General features: G+C 50.3%; 1 protein-coding gene across 3 annotated transcripts in view; it reads left to right on the top strand.

Annotated features, from left to right (window-relative positions):
- Positions 1 to 21290, top strand: part of SIPA1L3 (signal induced proliferation associated 1 like 3) — a 290592-nt gene that overhangs the window by 186108 nt on the left and 83194 nt on the right. For all 3 annotated transcript variants that reach the window (XM_058426942.1, XM_032173072.2, XM_032173071.2), the window contains exons 7-9: positions 4353 to 4456; positions 9006 to 9163; positions 18974 to 19550. In XM_058426942.1, the coding sequence (XP_058282925.1) occupies positions 4353 to 4456; positions 9006 to 9163; positions 18974 to 19550 (839 nt within the window). The remainder of the gene's footprint in view (positions 1 to 4352; positions 4457 to 9005; positions 9164 to 18973; positions 19551 to 21290) is intronic.

Genomic DNA, 21290 nt, shown 5'->3' with positions numbered 1-21290 from the left:
GACTCACACCTGTAATCCTATCACTTTGGGAGGCCAAGGCGGGAGGATTGCTTGAGGCCAGGTGTTCAAGACCAGCCTGGGAAATAAAGCAAGACCCTGTCTCTGAAGAAAAAAAAAAAAAAGCAAAAACAAAAACCCAGCAATATATTGTTGGTGGATATGCTCTTACACAGTGGAACTCTAAAGAAAAACAGAGCCAAGAGTGGTGGCTCATGCCTGTAATCCCAGCACTTTGGGAAAGTGAGGCAGGAGGATTGCTTGAGCTTGGGAGTTTGAGACTGCAGTGAGCTATGATCATGCCACTACACTCCAGCCCGGGTGACAGAGCAAGACCCCATCTCAAGAGTAAATAGGCCAGGCACGGTGGCTCATGCCTGTAATCCCAACACTTTGGGAGGCTGAGGCGGGCAGATCACGAGGTCAGGAGTTTGAGACCGGCCTGGCCAATATGGTGAAACCCTGTCTCTACTAAAAAACACAAAAATTAGCCAGGTGTGGTGGTGGGCGCCTGTAGTCCCAGCTGCTCAGGAGGCTAAGGCGGGAGAATTGCTTGAACCTGGGAGGCGGAGGTTGCAGTGAGCCGAGATCACACCACTGCACTCTAGCCTGGGTGACAGAGCAGCACTCCATCTCAAAAAAATAAATAAATAAAATAAAATAAATAGGCCAGGAGCTGTGGGTCACACCTGTAATCCCAGCACTTTGGGAGGCCAAGGCGGGTGGATCACCTGAGGTCAGGAGTTCGAGACCAGCCTGGCCAAAATGGTGAAACCCCATCTCTACTAAAAATACAAAAAAATTAGCTGGGCGTGGTGGTTCATGCCTATAATCCCAGCTACTTGGGAGGCTGAGGCGAACTGCTTGAACCCGGAAGGCAGAGGTTGCAGTGAGCCAAGACTGCACCACTGAACTCTAGCCTGGGCGACAGAGCGAGACTCCGTCCCAATCAATCAGTAGAAAAAAAAAAACAAGGGAACACTGGAGACAATACGCAGGATAGTGGTTGGCTGTGTGGGGAGAGGTGGGTGTGTCTAGGAAACGGTGCTCACATTAGAGTGTGGGTGGTGGTCTCTTTCTTAAGGTGGTATCACATAGGACGTATTTGTTGCAGCAGTCTCTGTGCTTATCATGTGTATGTGTACATAAATATATATGATATATGGGGCTGGGCGCAGTGGCCCATGCCTGTAATCTCAACACTTTGGGAGGCTGAGGCAGGTGGATCACCTGAGGGCAGGAGTTCGAGACCAGCCTGGCCAATGTGGTGAAAACCCATCTCTACTAAAAATACAAAAATGTAGCCAGGTGTGGTGGCACATGCCTGTAATCTCAGCTACTTGGGAAGCTGAGGCAGGAGAATTGCTTGAGCCTGGGAGGCAGAGGTTGCAGTGAGCTGAGATCACACCACTGTACTCCAGCCTGGGTGACAAGAACAAAACTTCATCTCAAAAAAAAAAAAAGGGGGCCGGGCACGGTGGTTCACGCCTGTAATCTCAGCACTTGGGAGGCCAAGGCGGGCGGATCATGAGGTCAGGAGATCGAGACCACCCTGGCTAAGAGGGTGAAACACCGTCTCTACTAAAATACAGGGGAGTGCCTGTAGTCCCAGCTACTCTGGAGGCTGAGGCAGGAGAATGGCGTGAACCCGCGAGGCGGAGCTTGCAGTGAGCCGAGATCGCACCACCGCACTCCAGCCTGGGCAACAGAGCAAGGCTTCATCTCAAAAAAAAAAAAAAAAAGAAATAAAAAAATATATATGTGTATGTATATGATATATAGGATTGAAATGTTCCATGAGTGGAACATGGGTGGGTGGATGGGTGATGTTCACAGGTGTCACAGCTTCCTGGGGAATGGACTGCCACTGTCCTTGGGAGTGGATTTTCATTGTCTGGGAGTGAGAAGGCCCCAAGATGGCTCAGTCAGACATTGCTCTTCCCCACACCACACCAAGACTCGGTTTGCTGTTCTAGAAAACAAAACAGAAGCCCAGATCAGGAGACAAATCTTAGAGAGAGAAGTGAAATGTTGGGCAGGTGTCTGGGGCCATCATCACCTTCCCCTCCTCCCCCGCTGAAGGAGGCTGTAGGAGGAACGAGCATGTTATTATGCCATTTGCTAGTTTCATGATCTTGGACAGGTGGCTTTGCCTCTCTCGACCTCAGTTTCCTCATCTGTAGAGTGAAGGTAATAATTGCGCTTAACTTGGAAGCATGGTGAGGGTTCCGTGGGTCAGCTTTGCCCCAAACATCCTGAGCCCTCCCTCTGTGCCGAGTGCTTCCCAGAGCTCCGCCAGCGTGGGTGTCCCCCTAGGTGGGTGGGGAGGCAGCAGGCCTCCCTGGGCTCGCCTGGCGTGGAGGAAGCCGGCAGGTGTGAGTGTTAGCATTGGTTTTTTTGTTTTTTTCAGACAGAGTCTCACTCTGTCACCCAGGCTGGAGTGTATTAGAACAATCTTGGCTCACTGCAGCCTTCACCTCCTGGTTTCAAGGGACTCTCCCACCTCAGCCTCCTGAATAGCTGGGATTACAGGCATGTGCCACCAGACCTAGCTAATTTTGTATTTTTAGTAGAGACGGGGTTTCACCATGTTGGCCAAGCTGGTCTTGAACTCCTGACCTCAGGTGATCCACCCACCTTGGCCTCCCAAAGTGCTAGAATTACAAGCATGAGCCACCGCGCCTGGCCAGGAAGTGGGTTCTCTTAGAGGACCCCAGGAAGCATAGTGCTCCTGGAAGGAGTTTCCCCAGATTACAGGCAAGGATGGCCCTGGCTTGAGCAGATACCTGGATGTTACCCGGCTCCTAACCTGGCTCTGGCACTGGCAGCTGTGGCCTCTGTCCCCACTGGACACTGAGGCAGCATTGAATATTGTTAAGAACAGATCTGGAGGCCAGGCACAGTGGCTCACGCCTGTAATCCCAGCACTTTGGGAGGCTGAGGCAGGTGGATCACCTGAGGTAAGGGGTTCAACCAGCCTGGGCAACATGGTGAAACCCTGTCTCTACTAAAAATACTAAAATTATCCAGGCATGGTGGCAGGCACCTGTAATCCCAGCTACTCGGGAGGCTGAGGCAGGAGAATTGCTTGAACCCAGGAGGCAGAGGTTGCAGTGAGCCCACATTGCGCCATTGCTCTGCAGCCTAGGTGACAGAGCGAAACTCCATCTCAAAAAAAATAAATAAATAAATAAAAATAACAGATCTGGAATCCAACAGCCTGAGTACTGGTCCAGACTGTACTACTCAGTGCAGCGTGACCTTGGGAAGACACTCCCTCTCCATGCCTCATTTTCCCCCTCTGAAACATGGGCTCAGTAAGCAGGTTTGCCTCTTCCTGGCCATAACCCTTCCTCCTATTAGAGAGAACTCATATCCTGATTCTCAGTGTTAACCATTTCTTTGCTTTTCTTCATAGTTTTGCTACTTACGTACACATCCCTGACTGGTATAACCTGACCTGCTTTTGCATGTCACATGAATGGGATCACACTCTGTGTGCTGCTTTGTGTCAGCATCTTTTACTCAACATTTAGAGGCTTTCCCCATGCTGCAGCCGCGACTCATTCCTTTTCCTGGCTGTATATTTTTCCACAGTGTGAATTGACCAGTGTGTTCACCCGTTCTTTTGACTGACGCTTGAAGATTCTTGTACCCATATCCCAGGACACTTGTGCATGATTTCTCTGGGCTGTGGTCCAAGGAGAGGAAGTGCTAGGTTATCAATTAAGCCTATCTTCAGATATAAGAGAGATTGCTAAAAAGTTTTCCAAAGTGCTTGTACCAAGTTACACACCTAACCAGCCACCTCAAGGGTTCCGTTTACGTCACATCCTCACCAACCATTGGTGCTGTCAGACTTTTTAATTTTTACCAATCTGGTGGGTACATAGCAATGGGGTTTCCTTTTTATCTAAATATATTTAATTTTTTTTTTTTTTTTGAGACAGAGTCTCACCCTGTCTCCTAGGCTGGAGTGCAGTGGCACGATCTCGGCTCGCTGCAACCTCCACCTCCCAGGTTCAAGTGATTCTCCTGCCTCAGCCTCCCGAGTAGCTGGGACTACAGGCACCTGCCACCACGCCTAGCTAATTTTTGTGTTTTTAGTAGAGACGGGGTTTCACCATGTTGGCCAGGCTGGTCATGAACTCCTGACCTCAGATGATCCACCTGCCTTGGCCTCCCAAAGTGCTGGGATTACAGGTGTGAACCAGCAGGCCTGGCCAATGTATTTAATTTTTAAAAGTGGATTGAAGTGAAAGCACCAAGTTAAAAACCAGCACAGATGGTACGTGGGATATGGCAAAAACCCAGAGGTTTTGGAAACATGGTCCTAACTGGTGTTTCTGTTTCAGCCGACTCCACGGGAACCCACTCCCTCTACACGACGTACCAGGACTACGAGATCATGTTCCATGTCTCCACCCTGCTCCCTTACACCCCCAACAACAGGCAGCAGGTCAGTGATTTTCAGCAGAGGCACGGCTGCTGGATGTTGGCTGCCCACCCACCAGCATTGGCCTTCCCAATACCGTCCTGTGGATCATATGGAGGCCCTTGGCCTTGGAGGCCATCTTTACTACGGTCACTTTCCCTGGGGGTTAGAGACCAGCCCAGGTGTGGTTCGAGATGTCACTTTGGCCCCAGTCTTTCCTGCTGCTTCTTGGGCACCCTGCCTGGCCCTAGCTAGCCCAATGCCCCTCCAGGGCCTCTTGAGTCATCACTGGTCTTAAGAAGAAGAGTGAATCAGTCAACATTATTTTGACTGCAAGTAAGAGAAACTCACACCAAACTGGCTTAACTAGAAAAAGAGATTTACTGGGTTATATAACTCTAAGATTCTAGAGAGGGCTGGCCTCAGGTCTGGTTGGATCCAGGGACTCCAACAATATTAGGAATCCTTCCCCATTTCTCACTTCCACTTTTCTTTACAGCAGCTTTATTCACAGGTGCAAGGCAAAGATATCTCCTAGCAGCCCTAGGCTGACATCCACCAGCTTAGCCACCTCAGCAGAAAGAGTGCTGTTTTTTCCAGTTGTCCCAGAAGTGTTTCAGAGCTGAGTCTCACTGGACTATTCACATGCCAGTCTCGGGGCCTGGGGTGGGGGTGGAAGGGGCAGACTGGCCAAGCCCGAGGCTCATGCCCAACCCTAGAGAGGGTAAGTGGTGCCAGCTCAACTTGAAACATGGACGGAGGTTGAGGAGGTGCTTTCCCAAACTGAGTGGGTGTGGCTGCCAGGAGGAGGCAGGGATACCGGGTGGGCAGCGCCACCAAACACCCATTGCCAAGAGGCTGCAGCTGTGACCTGGCTCCTCTCTTGGACCCACCTTACAGGCTGGGCCCATGGAGCAATTCTTCCAGTTCCTAATAAACGGAAGCCTCAGAGTGTTGACAGTTTAGGAAGTAAGTGTACGTATTTTCCCAGTTGGCACAAGTGACTTTGTAGGCCAAAAATGCTCAAATATGATTTCCTATGGTTCATCTAAAAACATGCTATTAAGAGCTTTGGTCTTAGGCCAGGCTTGGTGGCTCATGCCTGTGATCCCAGCACTTTGGGAGGCTGAGGCAGGGGGATCACCTGAGGTCGGGAGTTTGAGACCAGCCTGGCCAATATGGTAAAACCCCATCTTTACTAAAAATACAAAAATTAGCTAGTCATGGTGGTGTGTGCCTATAGTCCCAGCTACTCAGGAAGCTGAGGCATGAGAATTGCTTGAACCCAAGAGGCAGTGGTTGCAGTGAGCCGAGATCATGCCACTGCACTCCAGCCTGGGCAACAGAGCAAGACTCTGTCTCAAAAGAAAAAAAAAAAAGCGCTTTGATCTCAGAATTAGACCTGAATTTGAGTTCTTTCTTTGCTACTTCCTAGCTGTGTGATCTCAGGTAAGTGATCTCACCTCTCTGGGCCTTGAGTTCCTGCTATGTGAAATGGGTAGAATCGTAGTGCCCCTGAATCAGGGTCATTGAGAAAGGTGCATACACTCCTGCGGCAACCGGATCGTGACAGGGCCCGACACACAGGAGGGGCGCAGGGAGCAGTGCCTGTTCCTGAGTATGTGGGAGGCATGCTGGGGAAAAGCTTGAGTCATATCGTTAAGAAGTGGGTTAGGATCCAGGCTCTTTCCCTCTATCACTACATGACTTAGGGAAAATTTCTTAACCTCTGTGAGCCTAAGTTTTCTCATCTGTAAAACGGGGCAAAATGAGTTAACGCCTCTTGGGGTTGTTAAGAGATTCACTGAGATGATGAATTGAAGATAAGGCTGTACAGTGTTTAGTACAGGACCAGCCACAGTCAATAGCTACTTTATTTTTTATTTTTATTTTTATTTATTTTTTGAGACGGAGTCTCGCTCTGTCGCCCAGGCTGGAGTGCAGTGGCGCAATCTCGGCTCACTGCAAGCTCCTCCTCCCGGGTTCACGCCATTCTCCTGCCTCAGCCTCTCCGAGTAGCTGGGACTACAGGCGCCTGCCACCACGCCCGGCTAATTTTTTGTATTTTTTAGTAGAGACGTGGTTTCACCCTGGTCTCGATCTCCTGACCTCGTGATCGGCCCGCCTCGGCCTCCCAAAGTGCTGGGATTACAAGCGTGAGCCACCGCACCCGGCCTAATAGCTACTTTAGCAATTTGATTTAATGCCACTTAAAACACACATAAAGAACTAACCATTCAACAGTAGGAGTTGAGCTGCAAAGCGTGTCTGGAGTTCACACTGTGAGCCACGTCACTTAGAGCTCCATGGGACTCCTGTCCATGGATCTCCTGCACTGGCAGATTCCTTAACAGTTACATGAATGCTAGAACTGTGTAAATAAGAACAATATAATAGGCTGGGCATGGTGGCTCACACCTAATCCCGGCACTTTGGGAGGCTGAGGCGGAGAGGTCACCTGAGGTCAGGAGTTGGAGGCCATCCTGACCAACATGGAGGAACCCCGTCTCTACTAAAAATACAAAATTAACTGGGCGTGGTGGCGCATGCCTGTAATCCCAGCTACTCAGGAGGCTGAGGCAGGAGAATCACTTGAACCCAGGAGGTGGAGGTTGCAGTGAGCCGAGATCGCACCGTTGCACTCCAGCCTGGGCAACGAGAGTGAAACTCCGTCCCAAAAAGAAAAAAAAAAAAAAAAAAGAAAAGAAAAAGAACGAGGCCAGGTGCGGTGGCTCAAGCTTGTAATCCCAGCACTTTGGGAGGCCGAGGCGGGTGGATCACGAGGTCAGGAGATAGAGACCACAGTGAAACCCTGTCTCTACTAAAAAATACAAAAAATTAGCCGGGCGTGGTGGCGGGCGCCTGTAGTCCCAGCTACTCGGAGAGGCTGAGGCAGGAGAATGGCGTGAACCTGGGAGGCGGAGCTTGCAGTGAGCCGAGATTGCGCCACTTCACTCCAGCCTGGGCGACAGAGCGAGACTACGTCTCAAAAAAAAAAAAAAAGAAAAAGAACAATATAATCTCAGCAACTAAGCCAAACACCGTGAATACGGCATCACCTGTGAAGATAACAGAGTCTTCTTCGGAGACTGACTAGCGAGGGAGAGAAGGTGTATTAGTCCATTTTCACACTGCTAATGAAGATTTACCCAAGACTGGGTAGTTTATAAAGAAAAAGAGGTTTAATGGACTCACAGCTCCACATGGCTGAGGAGGCCTCACAGTCATGGCAGAAGGCAAAGAACCACCAAAATCACGTCTTCCATGGTGGCAGGCAAGAGAGCTTGTGCAGGGGAACTACCCTTTTATAAAACCATCAGATCTCGTGAAACTTATTTACTATCACGAGAACATCATGGAAAAGACCCACCCCTAGGCCGGGCGCGGTGGCTCAAGCCTGTAATCCCAGCACTTTGGGAGGCCGAGGCGGGCGGATCACGAGGTCAGGAGATCGAGACCATCCTGGCTAACACGGTGAAACCCCGTCTCTACTAAAAAAAAAAATACAAAAAATTAGCCGGGCGTGGTGGTGGGCGTCTGTAGTCCCAGCTACTCGGGAGGCTGAGGCAGGAGAATGGCGTGAACCCGGGAGGCGGAGCTTGCAGTGAGCCGAGATTGCGCCACTGCACTCCAGCCCGGGGGACAGAGAAAGACTCCGTCTCAAAAAAAAAAAAAAAAAAAAAAACAAAAAACAAAAAACAAAAAAGACCCACCCCTATGATTCAGTTACCTCCCACCGGGTGCCTCCCATGACATGTGGGAATTATGGGAGCTGCAATTCAAGATGAATTGTAGGGTGTGGACACAGCCAAACCATATCAGAGGGTGAGGGTGCCATAGGGCACTTGGAAGCCGCAGCCATCCTGACCTCAGTCAGGGTCCAGGGAAGGGGTGGCGCCTATAACTGGCCCTGCCAGTGACCTGGGATCTGACTCTGCCATTGTCCATGGGTGTGGCTTTGAGCAAGTTGAAGACCACCAGCCTGTGCTCTCTGGATCTTTTTTATTGAGCACCTCCTGTATGCCGGGCACTGTGCTGGGTACTGAGGATACAGCAGTGGGCAGTGAACAAAATCCCTGTTCTCATGGAGCTGCCACTTCAATGGGAAGAGACAAGAAACAAAATGAAGGAGGGAAAGCCATCTGTGCTGAGTGTCAATAAGTGTTAAGTAATGGGGACAGAAAAGCAAAGATCAGGGAGTGTTGTGGTGGAGTGGATCTTGAGTAACATAGTCAGCAAAGGCAGGCCTCCCCGGGAGGGTGACGTTTATGCAAGACCAGAAGAGGTGAGGAAGGAAGCCATGTGGGGACTCGGGAATAATGTTCCTAACAGAGGGAACAGCGGTGCAGAGGCCTCGAGGAAGTGTTTCTGGCCATGGTGAGGCCTTTGTCCTTTATCCTGAATGAGAGGGAACCACAGGAAGGTTTGTCACCTGACTCGGGCATTCCTTGGGCTGTGTGTGAGCAGGGAGTGGGAATGGGGGTGGGTGAGGGGAGCTGTGGCAGTGGTCCAGGCAGGACCCCTCAGGCCGACCTGTGACAGGTTCCTGTCCCCCTCTGTTGCCCTTTCCCAGCTGCTGCGGAAGAGGCACATAGGAAATGACATCGTGACGATCATCTTCCAGGAGCCTGGGGCGCTACCGTTCACCCCCAAGAACATCCGCTCCCACTTCCAGCACGTCTTCATCATTGTCCGAGTCCACAACCCCTGCACTGATAACGTCTGCTACAGGTATGTCCCCCACACCCGGCCCCCAGCAGCGTACAGAGAGAGGGGCAGGCAGCTGGCCCAAGTGGGTCCCAGTACAGGGCTCCCCACACCATCTCAGAGAGTGGTTTTTAGCCAGAAAGGGGCATGGCTCCCCAGTTTTGCTAAGGAAACCATCAGGGATTTGTATTTGCTTGTAATCTTTTGTTTCAAGTGACAGAAAACCCATCTCAATGTGGCTTAAGACAAAAAAACAGTTGCGTATATAGGCTCTCAAAAACGGCACGTTTAGTTCTGGCTGGATCTGTTCCCCCTCTCCTGGGGGTCACCTTTCCAGCAGGTCTGAGATGAACATCCTAACAGCTGCAAATCCCCCAAAATGAGAGCTTTTCTTTCCCAAGAGTTGCATCAGAAGCCCCAGAATTGGGGCTCACTGGCCCAGTTGGAGTCGTGTGCCTGTCCTAGAGCAAAAATCACCAGCCAGGCCTGGGCACTGGGCTTCAAGGACTGAGAGGCACGAGTGATGGCCCAGAGGAAAGTCGGAGGGAAGCAGGGCCTACCTGTGGAGGTGGGCCCCACTTTGGAGGTAGAATTGAGGAGGTTTTTCTTGTTTTGTGTGTGTTTTTTTTTTTTTTTTTTTTTTTAAGACAGGGTCTCACTCTTGTCACCCAGGCTGGAATGCAATGGTGCAATCATAGCTCACTGCAGCCTTGACCCCCCGGGCTCAAACGATCCTCCTGCCTCAGCCTCCTGAGTAGCTGGAACTACAGGTGCACACCCCCATGCCAGGCTAATTAAAATTTTTTTTTTTTTTAGTAGAGATGAGGTCTCTCTATTCTACCTAGGCTGGTCTTGAACTCTTGGCCTCAAGCGATCTTCCAGCCTCAGCCTCCCAAAGTGCTGGGATTGTAAGTGTGAGCCACCGCACACAGCTGAGATTTTTTCGTACCTGTACATGAAGTGCTTTTTGTTCTTTCTGATGCCTCATATTCCATTGTATGGATGCGGGGTCATCTCCTGCCCTCTACTGATGGGTATTACGGTTGTGATGCCTGCAATGAACAGTCTTATTTATACTCTGATTGCGCCTGAGTCCAAGCATACAGCTGTAAAAGAAATTCTAGAAATGGAGGTGCTGGAGCAGAGGACGTGTGTGTGTGTGCACCAGTAGTCACCGCAAAATTACCGCAGGTCTACCAGCTGCCTCCCTCGGCTGGGTGAGGGAAGGGAGAGGCATCCCAGCCTGCAGCACTGGTTGTCTAGCACTGCTGTGCTGCACATGTTGCCCACTGGCTACTGGGAGCTAGCACACTGCGTGGCAGGGCCTCCTTACAGGCATGTCCCCGGACCTGAGGCCCCCTCTCCCCCTGCCCATCGGTTCCTGGAACATGCAGCAACAGCTACAGAGTGCCTGCACCTCAGGCCCTTTGTGGGGTTGAGGACCCTTGGATGAGATGGGAGATATTTACACACATGCACATGCACACGTGCATGCACGCATCCGCGCACACATGCACACACATACATGCACACACACATGCACACACACGCGCGCACACACACATGCACCGGCACATGCATGCACACACACGTGTATGTGCATGCATGCATCCGTGTGTACATGCACACACATACATGCACTCACACGGGCACACATAAACACATGCACACACACATACACATGCACACACCTGCACTCACAGGCACACACAAGCACATGCACATATGCACACATATATTCACACATACATGCACACACACACATACACACATTCACACGCTGGAAAAGGAGGCAGGCTTCTTATGATGCATCAGAGGTGGAGGGTTGAGCTGGTGGGGGGAGCTGCTTTCTCTTCTTCGTTCCCCTCTGACCTGCCCTCTCCTACTGGGGTCATCACATCAGCCTGCAGCTGACCCCCCGCCCTTCCGGACTCGCCTCTGCGTCGTCTCCAAAGTGATTTCTTCTCTCTCACACACAAACCTTTCTTGTTTTTTATAATTTAATTTAAAATATTTTTATTATGCAATATTTTAAACATTCCAAAAAATGCAGAAAATCATTTAACAGACACCCATGTGCCCACCACCAGCTTTAACAGATGTTAACATTTTGCTTTGTTTGCTTCAGCTCTCCCTCTTTCCTTCATTTTTAGAAAGAAAATGTTAGAGATACAACCAAAGCTGCTCCTCAGCCATCCCCTCCCTTCCCATCCCTCCTTCCCCACAGGCAGCTGCTCTCTGGACAGACCTGACCCTGCCTTTCCCCTGTGGAGGGAGCCCGGACACAGCTCTCCAGCTTACCATCTCCTGAAACCCCCAACTCCTGGCCCCCAACTCAGTGAATTTCTAATTGTCCTTCAAGACAATTGGGCAAGGTGCAGTGGCTTACACTTGTAATCCCAGCACTTTGGGAGGCTGAGGTAGGCAGATCACCTGAGGTCAGGAGTTGGAGACCAGCCTGGCCAACATGGTGAAACCCCATCTCTACTAAAAATACAAAAATTAGCCAGGTGTGGTGGCAGGTGCCTGTAATTACAGCTATTCCTCTGGAGGTTGAGGCAAGAGAATCACTTGAACCCAGGAGGCAGAGGTTGCAGTGAGCCAAGATTGCACCACTGCACTCCAGCCTGGGCTACAGAGCGAGACTCCATCTCAAAAAAAAAAAAAAAAAAAAAAAAGACTGAACTCAGATGAGCCTCTGACACCCTCCAGTGGTTCCTTACCTGCTCCATGTGCCATTGCCCAACATGTTTCTGTCATAGCACACATCACACCATAAAAATGATATGATGGGCCGGGCATAGTGGCTCACGCCTACAATCCCAGCACTTTGGGAGGCTGAGGCAGGAGGATCACTTGAGCCTGGGAGTTCAAGATCAGCCTGGACAACATAGGGAGACCCTATCTCTATAAAAGCAATTTACAGATTAGCCAGGCATGCTGGCACGCACCCATAATCCCAGCTGAGGTGGGCGGATCGCTTGAGCCCAGGAAGTCAAGGCTAGAGTGAGCCCCATTGCACTCCAGCCTGGGTGACAGAGCAAGACTCTCAAAGAAAAACAACAACAAAACAACAAAAAAAACCAGACATCACGTGGCTGTTGCCTTCTTTGACAGTAACCCCATTTCATGTTTAGCTTTTTGTATCTGTCACAGCACAAAGCTTGGCACACAGTGGGCCCTAAAGCCATCTTTGCTTGGCTGGAAAGACACCTGGCCCAAATGTTGCAGGCACTGAAAAAATAATTGTTGAATAAATAATTCTGAGTGTTCTAGCAACGCTTATTGCCCTCTGGTGATCAGGTGACCACCAGGTCCCCTCATCTCCTGCTTGTTTCATGAGTTGTCATCCTTTCTGTTTCAAGCGTGCAATTTCCAAATGGCCACCCGCATCATCCCTGCAGCCTGTGGACTCTCAAAACCCAGTCCCTCTTGCTGGGAAGTAAGGGACCAGCTGTTCTGATGGCTCAAAAACCTTCAGCCACCGGCCGGGCGCGGTGGCTCACGCTTGTAATCCCAGCACTTTGGGAGGCCGAGGCGGGCGGATCACGAGGTCAGGAGATCGAGACCACAGTGAAACCCCGTCTCTACTAAAAAATACAAAAAATTAGCTGGGCGTGGTGGCGGGCGCCTGTAGTCCCAGCTACTCGGAGAGGCTGAGGCAGGAGAATGGTGTGAACCCGGGAGGCGGAGCTTGTAGTGAGCCGAGATGGCACCACTGCACTCCAGCCTGGGCGACAGAGCGAGACTCCGTCTCAAGAAAAAAAAAAAAAACCTTCAGCCGTTTGTAATTTTATGATTCGTGAAATCATGAATCAGGAATATAGGAAAAGCCAAAATCTGTCACTATAAGCAGCTAAGTGCTGAATAAAGAAGTTACAAAGCTCAGCTGGGCGTGGTGGCTCATGCCTGTAATCCCAGCACTTTGGGAGGCCGAGGTAGGTGGATCACCTGAGGTCGGGAGTTCGAGACCAGCCTGACCAGCGTGGAGAAACCCCATCTCTACTAAAAAATATATAAAATTAGCCAGTCATGGTGGCACATGCCCATAATCCCAGCTACTCAGGAGGCTGAGGCAGGAGAATCGCTTGAACCCGGGAGGTAGAGGTTGCAGTGAGCCGAGATCATGCCATTGCACTCCAGCCTGGGCGACAAAAGCGAAACTCTGTCTCAAAAAAAAAAAAAAGAAAAGAAAAGAAATTGCAAAGCTCTTCATCACTGTAAAGTGCAATCTGACTGCCCCATTCAGTAGAGAGAGGGACAGGGGAGGTCATCTCATCCATCCCCCTGCCTGGGGTAAGGCCATGCCCACAAGATTTCCCACAGAAGAAAATTTGCCTGGTGTGTGTGGCATTCTTTGAAGCATGTCTGCACTGGAAAATGCCTTTTTCTGTTAAAACTATGCCAACCATACTTTGGTAGAAACTGTTTCATCTGTCCACATTTAAACCATTACTTTAGTCAGCATTGAGCACCTGTGCTGGGGAATCCACTAAGCCTAGGGCGGCATCCTGCCACGTGGCACTCCTGGGGCATGAAGGATCACTAGCCAGTCAACACCAGAGATGGAGAGCGAGGGGTCTGGCCTGATCGGCCAGGGTCGCGCAGTAGCTCCCACACTGGTCTCCTGCACGTGCCCTGTCCTCCCGTCCATTCTTCATGAGGCAGCCACAGTGGTCTCCACAGATTGCCAATCTGTTGTCCCTCTGCCAGCACCTGCCTCCATTGGGAACCCAGCGAGAAGCAGATCTCCCTCAAGGATTTAACCAAAGGGAGTTGATGCCACTGACAGAGGTGTGGGGAGCTTGCGGGAACCATGTGGGAAGATGCTGCAACCAGGGACTAGCCAGGGCAGGAACCTTTATCCACCCCCCAAGCCTTGATGGGCTCAGAGGGAGATGGGAGAAGTTTCTGAAAGCCGATGAGAGCTGTGGCCATGGGAGAGGGGCGGCCCAACAGGAGCAGTAGCTGTAAGGGACCAAAGATGACAGCCACTGACACTTTCATCACAGCCCCTCAGAGTGGAAGGGAAGAGAAATAAATACTCCAGCCTCTCTCCTCCCGCCTTCCCATCCCGTGCTGGTGCTTCCCATTGGCCAAACTCAGCTGGAAGCCCCAGGGCACAGGAACCCAGGTGACAGAGCTGGAGAGATCTTCCTTCCTGAGCACAGAGCAGGGCAGAGAACGGCAGAGTGGATCAGAGGGGACAGACTGAATGGTTTCACCACCAGATCAGATCATTAAATGGTAGCCTGCTCCCATGGTAAGGATAGGAGTGCTAACGCACCAGGGCCCCATGTGGGCTTGCCCCTGGTGACCTCATGGCCTCCTGCTTCTTGCCTTCTGGGCCGTGCCCACCCTGGCCTTCGCTAGTCGGCTGCTACCTGTGCTGCACCCCCTGGCTGCAGCACTCTCCCCCAGCTCTTCCTCTGGGTCCACTCAGCCCTTAGATCCCAGTTTCATCGTCACTTGCTCAGAGAGGCCCTCCCAGATTCTCCCTGTCCAAATCAGGTCTTTCTCTAGTTCTGTCATAACACGCCCTGTTCCCTTTCCTCTTCTTTATGAGTTTATCTCTGTGTGTTGATTTGGTATGTCCCTCCTCCTGGACTAGAAGCTCTGGGAAGGCAGGGACCACGTTATCCCCAATGCCTAAGAGCATAGAGTCCAGGAAATGCTTGTCAAACAAATGGATAAGTGTTGCACTGTTGCCCTTGTCAAGAGTTGAGGGTAAGGGGAGGGAATCAACAAAACCTGGGCAAGCATGACTTTGGCTTGGAGTTTCATGGAGTGTTTTTAATCCATAATCTCTATTTTTTTAAATTATCCTACAGATGGAAGAGAAACAGTAGGAATTCTGTCTTGACACTGTACTGACAAATAGAGGTTTTAATCAAGGATGAAAATACCATACATTTTTAGGAAAGCATAGTTAACTTATTGCATCACCCTGTACCATTAAGAAACATGAAGAGACCGGGCATGGTGGCTCACACTTGTAATCCCAGCACTTTGGAAGTCCGAGGCGGGCAGATCATGAGGTCAGGAGTTCAAGACCAGCCTGACCAACATGGTGAAACCCTGTCTCTACTAAAAATACAAAAATTAGCCAGGCGTGGGGATTACACGCCTGCAATCCCAGCTACTCAGGAGGCTGAGGCAGGAGAATTGCTTGAGCCCAAGATGCTTGAACCCCGGAGGCGGAGGTTGCAGTGAGCCGAGATCGCGCCACTGCAATCTAGCCAGGGCAACAGAGCAGCAAGACTGTGTCTCAAAAAAAAAAAAAAAAAAAATAGAAAAAAGAAAGAAACATAAAGAACAGGCTAGGTGCGGTGGCTCACACCTGTAATGCCAGCACTTTGGGAAGCCAAGGCGGGCAGATCACTTGAGGCCAGGAATTCAAGACCAGCCTGGCCAACATAGTGAAACCCCATCTCTACCAAAAATACAAAAATTAGCCAGGCATGGCAGTGCGCGCCTATAATCCCAGTTACCCCAGAGACTGAGGCAGGAGAATTGATTGAACCCGAGAGGTGGAGGCTGCAGTGAGCTGAGATCACGCCACTGCACTCCAGCCTGGGTGACAGAGCGAGGCTCCATCTCAAAAAATAATAATAATAAAAGAAACATGAAGAACATAACTCACCTGCCCTGGGTGAATATTCTGGCAGGTGCCTTGGCCTTTTTGTGCACTTTTAGCAATAATCTGCCCAAAGGCCACTGAGCCTCTATTTAATTTGGTCATCAGAGCATCACATCCAAGATACTCATCAAATCTCCAAATGTGACTCATCAACAGATCTTCTCCCTGTCCAGGCTCAGGGCTCCTTCCGCCCAGAAGCCTTCATGGGTGGAGAGCCTGATTACCTCTCCTGCTTCTGCACCTTGCACTTCTCCTCCTCCCAGCCCTGCTCACTGCCAGGTTCTGACCCATCCAGGGTTGGAGTGTAGGGAGGAAAAGGGAGGTAGGGAAGTGCCATGTGGACTGTGGCTGGAGCTGGCTGGCTGCTCGCCGGGCTCTTCAGGGGCTTCCTGCACAGGCAGGAGACAGATCCCAGTCCCCTTGCTGCTGTAAGGATCACCCTGGGCGCGGTAGTTCATGCCTGTAATCCCAGCACTTTGAGAGGCCAGGGCGGGTAGATCACTTGAGATCAGTAGTTCAAGACCAGCCTGAGCAACATGGTGAAACCCTGTCTCTACTAAAAATACAAAATTAGCCAGGCGTGGTAGCAGGTGCCTGTAATCCCAGCTACTTGGGAGGATGAGGCAGGAGAATTGCTTGACCCTGGGAGGCAGAGGTTGTGGTGAGCCGAGATTGTGCCATTGTACTCCAGTCTGAGCTAGAGTGACACTCCATCTCAGAAAAAAAAAAAAAAAAAAAGCATTACCTAGGGGATCCCTCCTGCTGGGGGTGGGGTAGGGAGAGAATGGGGCTCACCCACTAGCTTTCTCCACAAGTTCCTTTTCTCTCTCCATAGTTTAAACAGTGGGAAATGTGGTATAAAAGCTTGGGGGAACAGAGTTTTCAGATCATTTTCTCTTTTTTTTCTTTTTGACACAGTGTCTCTCTCTGTCGCCCAGCCTGGAGTGCAGTGGCGCATTCTTGGCTCACTGCAACCTCTGCCTCCTAGATTCAAGTGATTCTCCTGCCTCAGCCTCCCGAGTAGTTGGGACTACAGGCCTGTGCCACCACACCCAGCCTCATTTTCTCTTTACGCTCTCCTGAGTTGCTGTCAGATTTTGATAGCGCCTCCATCAAAACCGAAATAGGAAGAGTTCCATTCTAACTTCCTGTTACAATGAACTTCCTTTATTTATTTATTTTTCTTCTTTAAACCTCAGCATCTACCAGAGGAATGCAACGAATTTTCAAAATAACCTTTGTTAAGATGACTTACAAGGTATACACAAGTGTTCAAAAGAACTAAAACTCGTAAACATTCTACATCAGTCAGCTATTCCTGCAATAAAGCCGTATAACAAACCACCCCAGAGCTCAGCGACAGACATTAACGTTTCTTTCTGGCTCACACATCTGCGGGTCTGCTGGGGTCTGGCTGGACTTGGTTCCAGGTCTGCTCCAGAGGTCCCTCATCTTCTGGGACCAGTAGACTACCTGGGGTCTGTTCATCCCACAGTGATGGCAGGTGCTTAGGAGGCAATCCCCCTACCCCAACACACACACACTTCAAGCCTTTAACTTGGAAGCCATTGGCCAAATCAAGTCACGTGACCAAGATCCGTGGGGTGTGCCTGCCTACGAAGGTGGAGAGGAGGCAGTGGATTTTTTTTTTTTCATATCTTCCCCAATTTAAATCTTTTAATTTAAAAGTAAACTTTAGGCCAGGTGTGATGGCTCACGCCTGTAATCCCAGCACTTTGGGAGGCCAAGGCGGGCATATCACCTGAGGTCGGGAGTTCGAGATCAACCTGACCAACATGGAGAAACTCTGTCTCTACTAAAAATACAAAATTAGCCAGGCGTGGTGGTGGGCGCCTGTAATCCCAGCTACTCGGGAGGCTGAGACAGGAGAATTGCTTGAACCCAGGAGACGGAGGTTGCCGTGAGCCGAGATTGCGCCACTGCCCTGAGGGAGTAGGTTTTTGCCAAACTGTGAGATCTGCCGCATGGTCTATGTGTATTTAAAACAGGAATAAATGAACAGTCCTTGGGGAATTACCCTTTGATGTCAGAGGATGTTCAGACATCTGCTTTATAGAAAATGTGTATGTGCCCTAACACTTTTTTTTTTTTTTTGAGACATAGTCTGGATCTATCCCCCAGGCTGGAGTGCAATGGCGCCATCTTGGCTCACTGCAATCTCCGCCTCCCAGGTTCATGCCATTCTCCTGTCTCAGCCTCCCAAGTAGCTGGGACTACAGGCACCCACCACTACGCCTAGCTAATTTTTGTATTTTTAGTAGAGACAGGGTTTTACCATATTGGTCAGGCTGGTCTCGAACTCCTGACCTCAGGTGATCTGCCCACCTCAGCCTCCCAAAGTGCTGGGATTACAGGTATGAGCCACTGTGCCCAGCCGACTTTTTATTAGATTTCGAATCTGGTTAGCCAACAACTTACTTTTTTTTTTTTTTTTTTTTTGAGACGGAGTCTTTCTCTGTCCCCCAGGCTGGAGTGCAGTGGCGCGATCTCGGCTCACTGCAACCTCCACCTCCTGGGTTCACGCCATTCTCCTGCCTCAGCCTCCCGAGTAGCTGGGAATACAGGCGCCCGCCAACACGCCCGGCTAATTTTTTGTGTTTTTAGTAGAGATGGGGTTTCACCGTGTTAGCCAGGATGGTCTCGATCTCCTGACCTCGTGATCCGCCCGCCTCAGCCTCCCAAAGTGCTGGGATTACAGGCTTGAGCCACCGCGCCCAGCTGCCAACAACTTACTAATTAGACGTGGACTTTCATTCTTCAGAAGGAAACCGTTTGGCCGGGTGCGGGGTGTGGTGGCTCACAACTGTAATCTCAACATTTTGGGAAGCCCAGGAGATAGGACGGCTTGAGCCCAGGAGTTTGAGACCAGCCTGGGCAACATAGTGAGACCTCGTCTCTAAAAAAAATAAACAAAATTGGCTGGGCCCATGGTGGTGTAAGCCTGTAGTCCCAGCTACTTGGGAGACTGAGGCAGGAGGATTGCTTGAGGACAGGAGGTCAAAGCTGCAGTGCGCTATGATTGCACCATTGCACTCCAGCCTGGGTGACAGAGTGAGACCCATCTCGATAAAACAAAACAAACAACCCTATTCCTCTTTTTTTATCGAACATTTTCTCTCTAAAGTGTCTTAGTGCCTTTCTTCCCACCATCTAAATAATCTCTCCCTCCACAGTATGGCTGTGACCCGATCCAAAGACGCTCCTCCTTTCGGCCCCCCCATCCCCAGTGGAACCACATTCCGCAAATCCGACGTCTTCAGAGACTTCTTGCTGGCCAAGGTGATTAACGCTGAGAACGCCGCGCACAAGTCCGACAAGTTCCACACCATGGCCACCAGGACCCGCCAGGAGTATCTCAAGGACCTCGCCGAAAACTGTGTCTCCAACACCCCCATCGACTCCACCGGCAAATTCAACCTCATCTCCCTGACCTCCAAGAAGAAGGAAAAGACAAAAGCACGGGCTGGCGCTGAGCAGCACAGCGCAGGGGCCATCGCCTGGAGGGTGGCAGCCCAGGACTACGCCCAAGGGGTGGAAATCGACTGCATCTTGGGAATTTCCAATGAGTTTGTGGTGCTCCTGGACCTACGCACCAAGGAGGTAGTGTTCAACTGCTACTGCGGGGATGTCATTGGCTGGACTCCAGACTCCTCCACACTCAAAATCTTCTATGGACGAGGGGACCACATCTTCCTACAGGCGACAGAGGGTTCTGTGGAGGACATAAGGGAGATCGTGCAGAGACTGAAGGTAAGGGAGAGAGCCTGGTGATAGGGTGGCGATTTGTATGGTTTCGGCCTCAGGAACCACTGAAATACTTCCCTAGCCCAGTCAGTTAGGCTAAGACACGCACTGGCCCGGAGAGAATCACAGTTGTCACTGACAAACTAGACATCTTGGGGGTTCTGCAGCTAGGTTCTTCCTCTGGAAGGTTTGTGCCAGAGATCTAAGGATCTTCATGCTATTACCTTGGAAAGACAAGAGATACTTATTAACCTTGGACATTGATAGAAAGTATAAGTTTAAGCTTAAGGAAAAATGTAGGCCAGACGCCATGGCTCATGCCTGTAATCTCAGCACTTTAGGAGGCTGAGGTGGTGGATCGCTTGAGCCCAGGAATTCCCAGACCAACCTGGGTAACCATAGTGAGACTCTGTCTGCAAAAAAAAACAAGAAAATTAGCGAAGCATGGTTGTGCATGCCTGTGGTCCCAGCTACTCGGGAGGCTGAGGTGGGAGGATTGTTTGAGCCCAAGAGGTTGAGGCCACAGTGAGCTGAGGTCACGCCACTGCACTTCAGCCTGGGCAACAGTATGAGACCCTGTCTCAAAAAAAAAAAAAAAGTATAAGAGTACTTTCTAAAATAATTAAAATAGAATGAAAAATGTCCAAACCATTAAAGGATAGGGCAGAGGTGAGAGGAGGAAAAAATACAAGAAAGCACAAAGGAACATAAAATTATATGGCAGGAATGAGTTCCATGTTAGTAATCACAGTAAATGTGAAGTTTTAATTTGCCGTATTAAAAGACAAAGACTCAAAGTCTAGTTAGAAATCTTCCCCTAAACTCCTTGTGGACAAACCAAGAGTGGCAGATTGGTGACAGCTTAGCTGCTGTCTGCCTGAAGCATTGTGCTGAGAAGTACTCAGGCCCAATCTAAGCTCCAGAAGAAAGAACACTGTGGTCAGTGATTTGCCTCTGCAGTAGGTTTGGCAGAACGGCGTGCCATGTGTGCTAAATAGAGATAGCATATAATACGGCAGTTCAGAGCACAAGATCTAGTCAGAAGGCCTGGCTTCAAGTCCCAGCACTGCCACTTACTAGCTGCATGACCTCGAGCCAAGTTATTTAGCTTCTTTGTGATTCAGTTTCTTCATCTGAAAAGCAGGAACAAGAGGCCGGGCGCGGTGGCTCACGCTTGTAATCCCAGCACTTTGGGAGGCCGAGGCGGGCGGATCACGAGGTCAGGAGATCGAGACCACGGTGAAACCCCGTCTCTACTAAAAATACAAAAAAATTAGCCGGGCGTGGTGGTGGGTGCCTGTAGTCCCAGCTACTCAGACAGGCTGAGGCAGGAGAATTGCTTGAACCCGGGAGGCGGAGCTTGCAGTGAGCCGAGATTGCGCCACTGCACTCCAGCCTGGGCCACAGAGCGAGACTCTGTCTCAAAAAAAAAAAAAAAAGAAAAGAAAAGCAGGAACAAGAATCATTCTGCATTGCTGGGTGCAGTGGCTCATGCCTATAATCCCAACGCTTTGGGAGGCCGAGGAGAAAGGATTGCTTGAGCCCAGGAGTTTGAGACCAGCCTGGGCAATATAGTGAGATGCTGTTTCTAAAAAAAAACCAAAAAACAAATTAGCCGAGGCGGGTGGATCACGAGGTCAGGAGATCAAGACCATCCTGACTAATACGGTGAAACCCTGTCTCTACTAAAAATACAAAAAAATTAGCCGGGCGTGGTGGTGTGCCTGTAGTCCCAGCTATTCAGGA

Source organism: Hylobates moloch, unplaced genomic scaffold (assembly GCF_009828535.3).
Source record: "Hylobates moloch isolate HMO894 unplaced genomic scaffold, HMol_V3 SCAFFOLD_13, whole genome shotgun sequence".
NCBI lineage: Eukaryota > Metazoa > Chordata > Mammalia > Primates > Hylobatidae > Hylobates > Hylobates moloch.
Note: the sequence above shows the minus strand (reverse complement) of the source record. Positions and strands in the feature narration are given on the sequence as shown.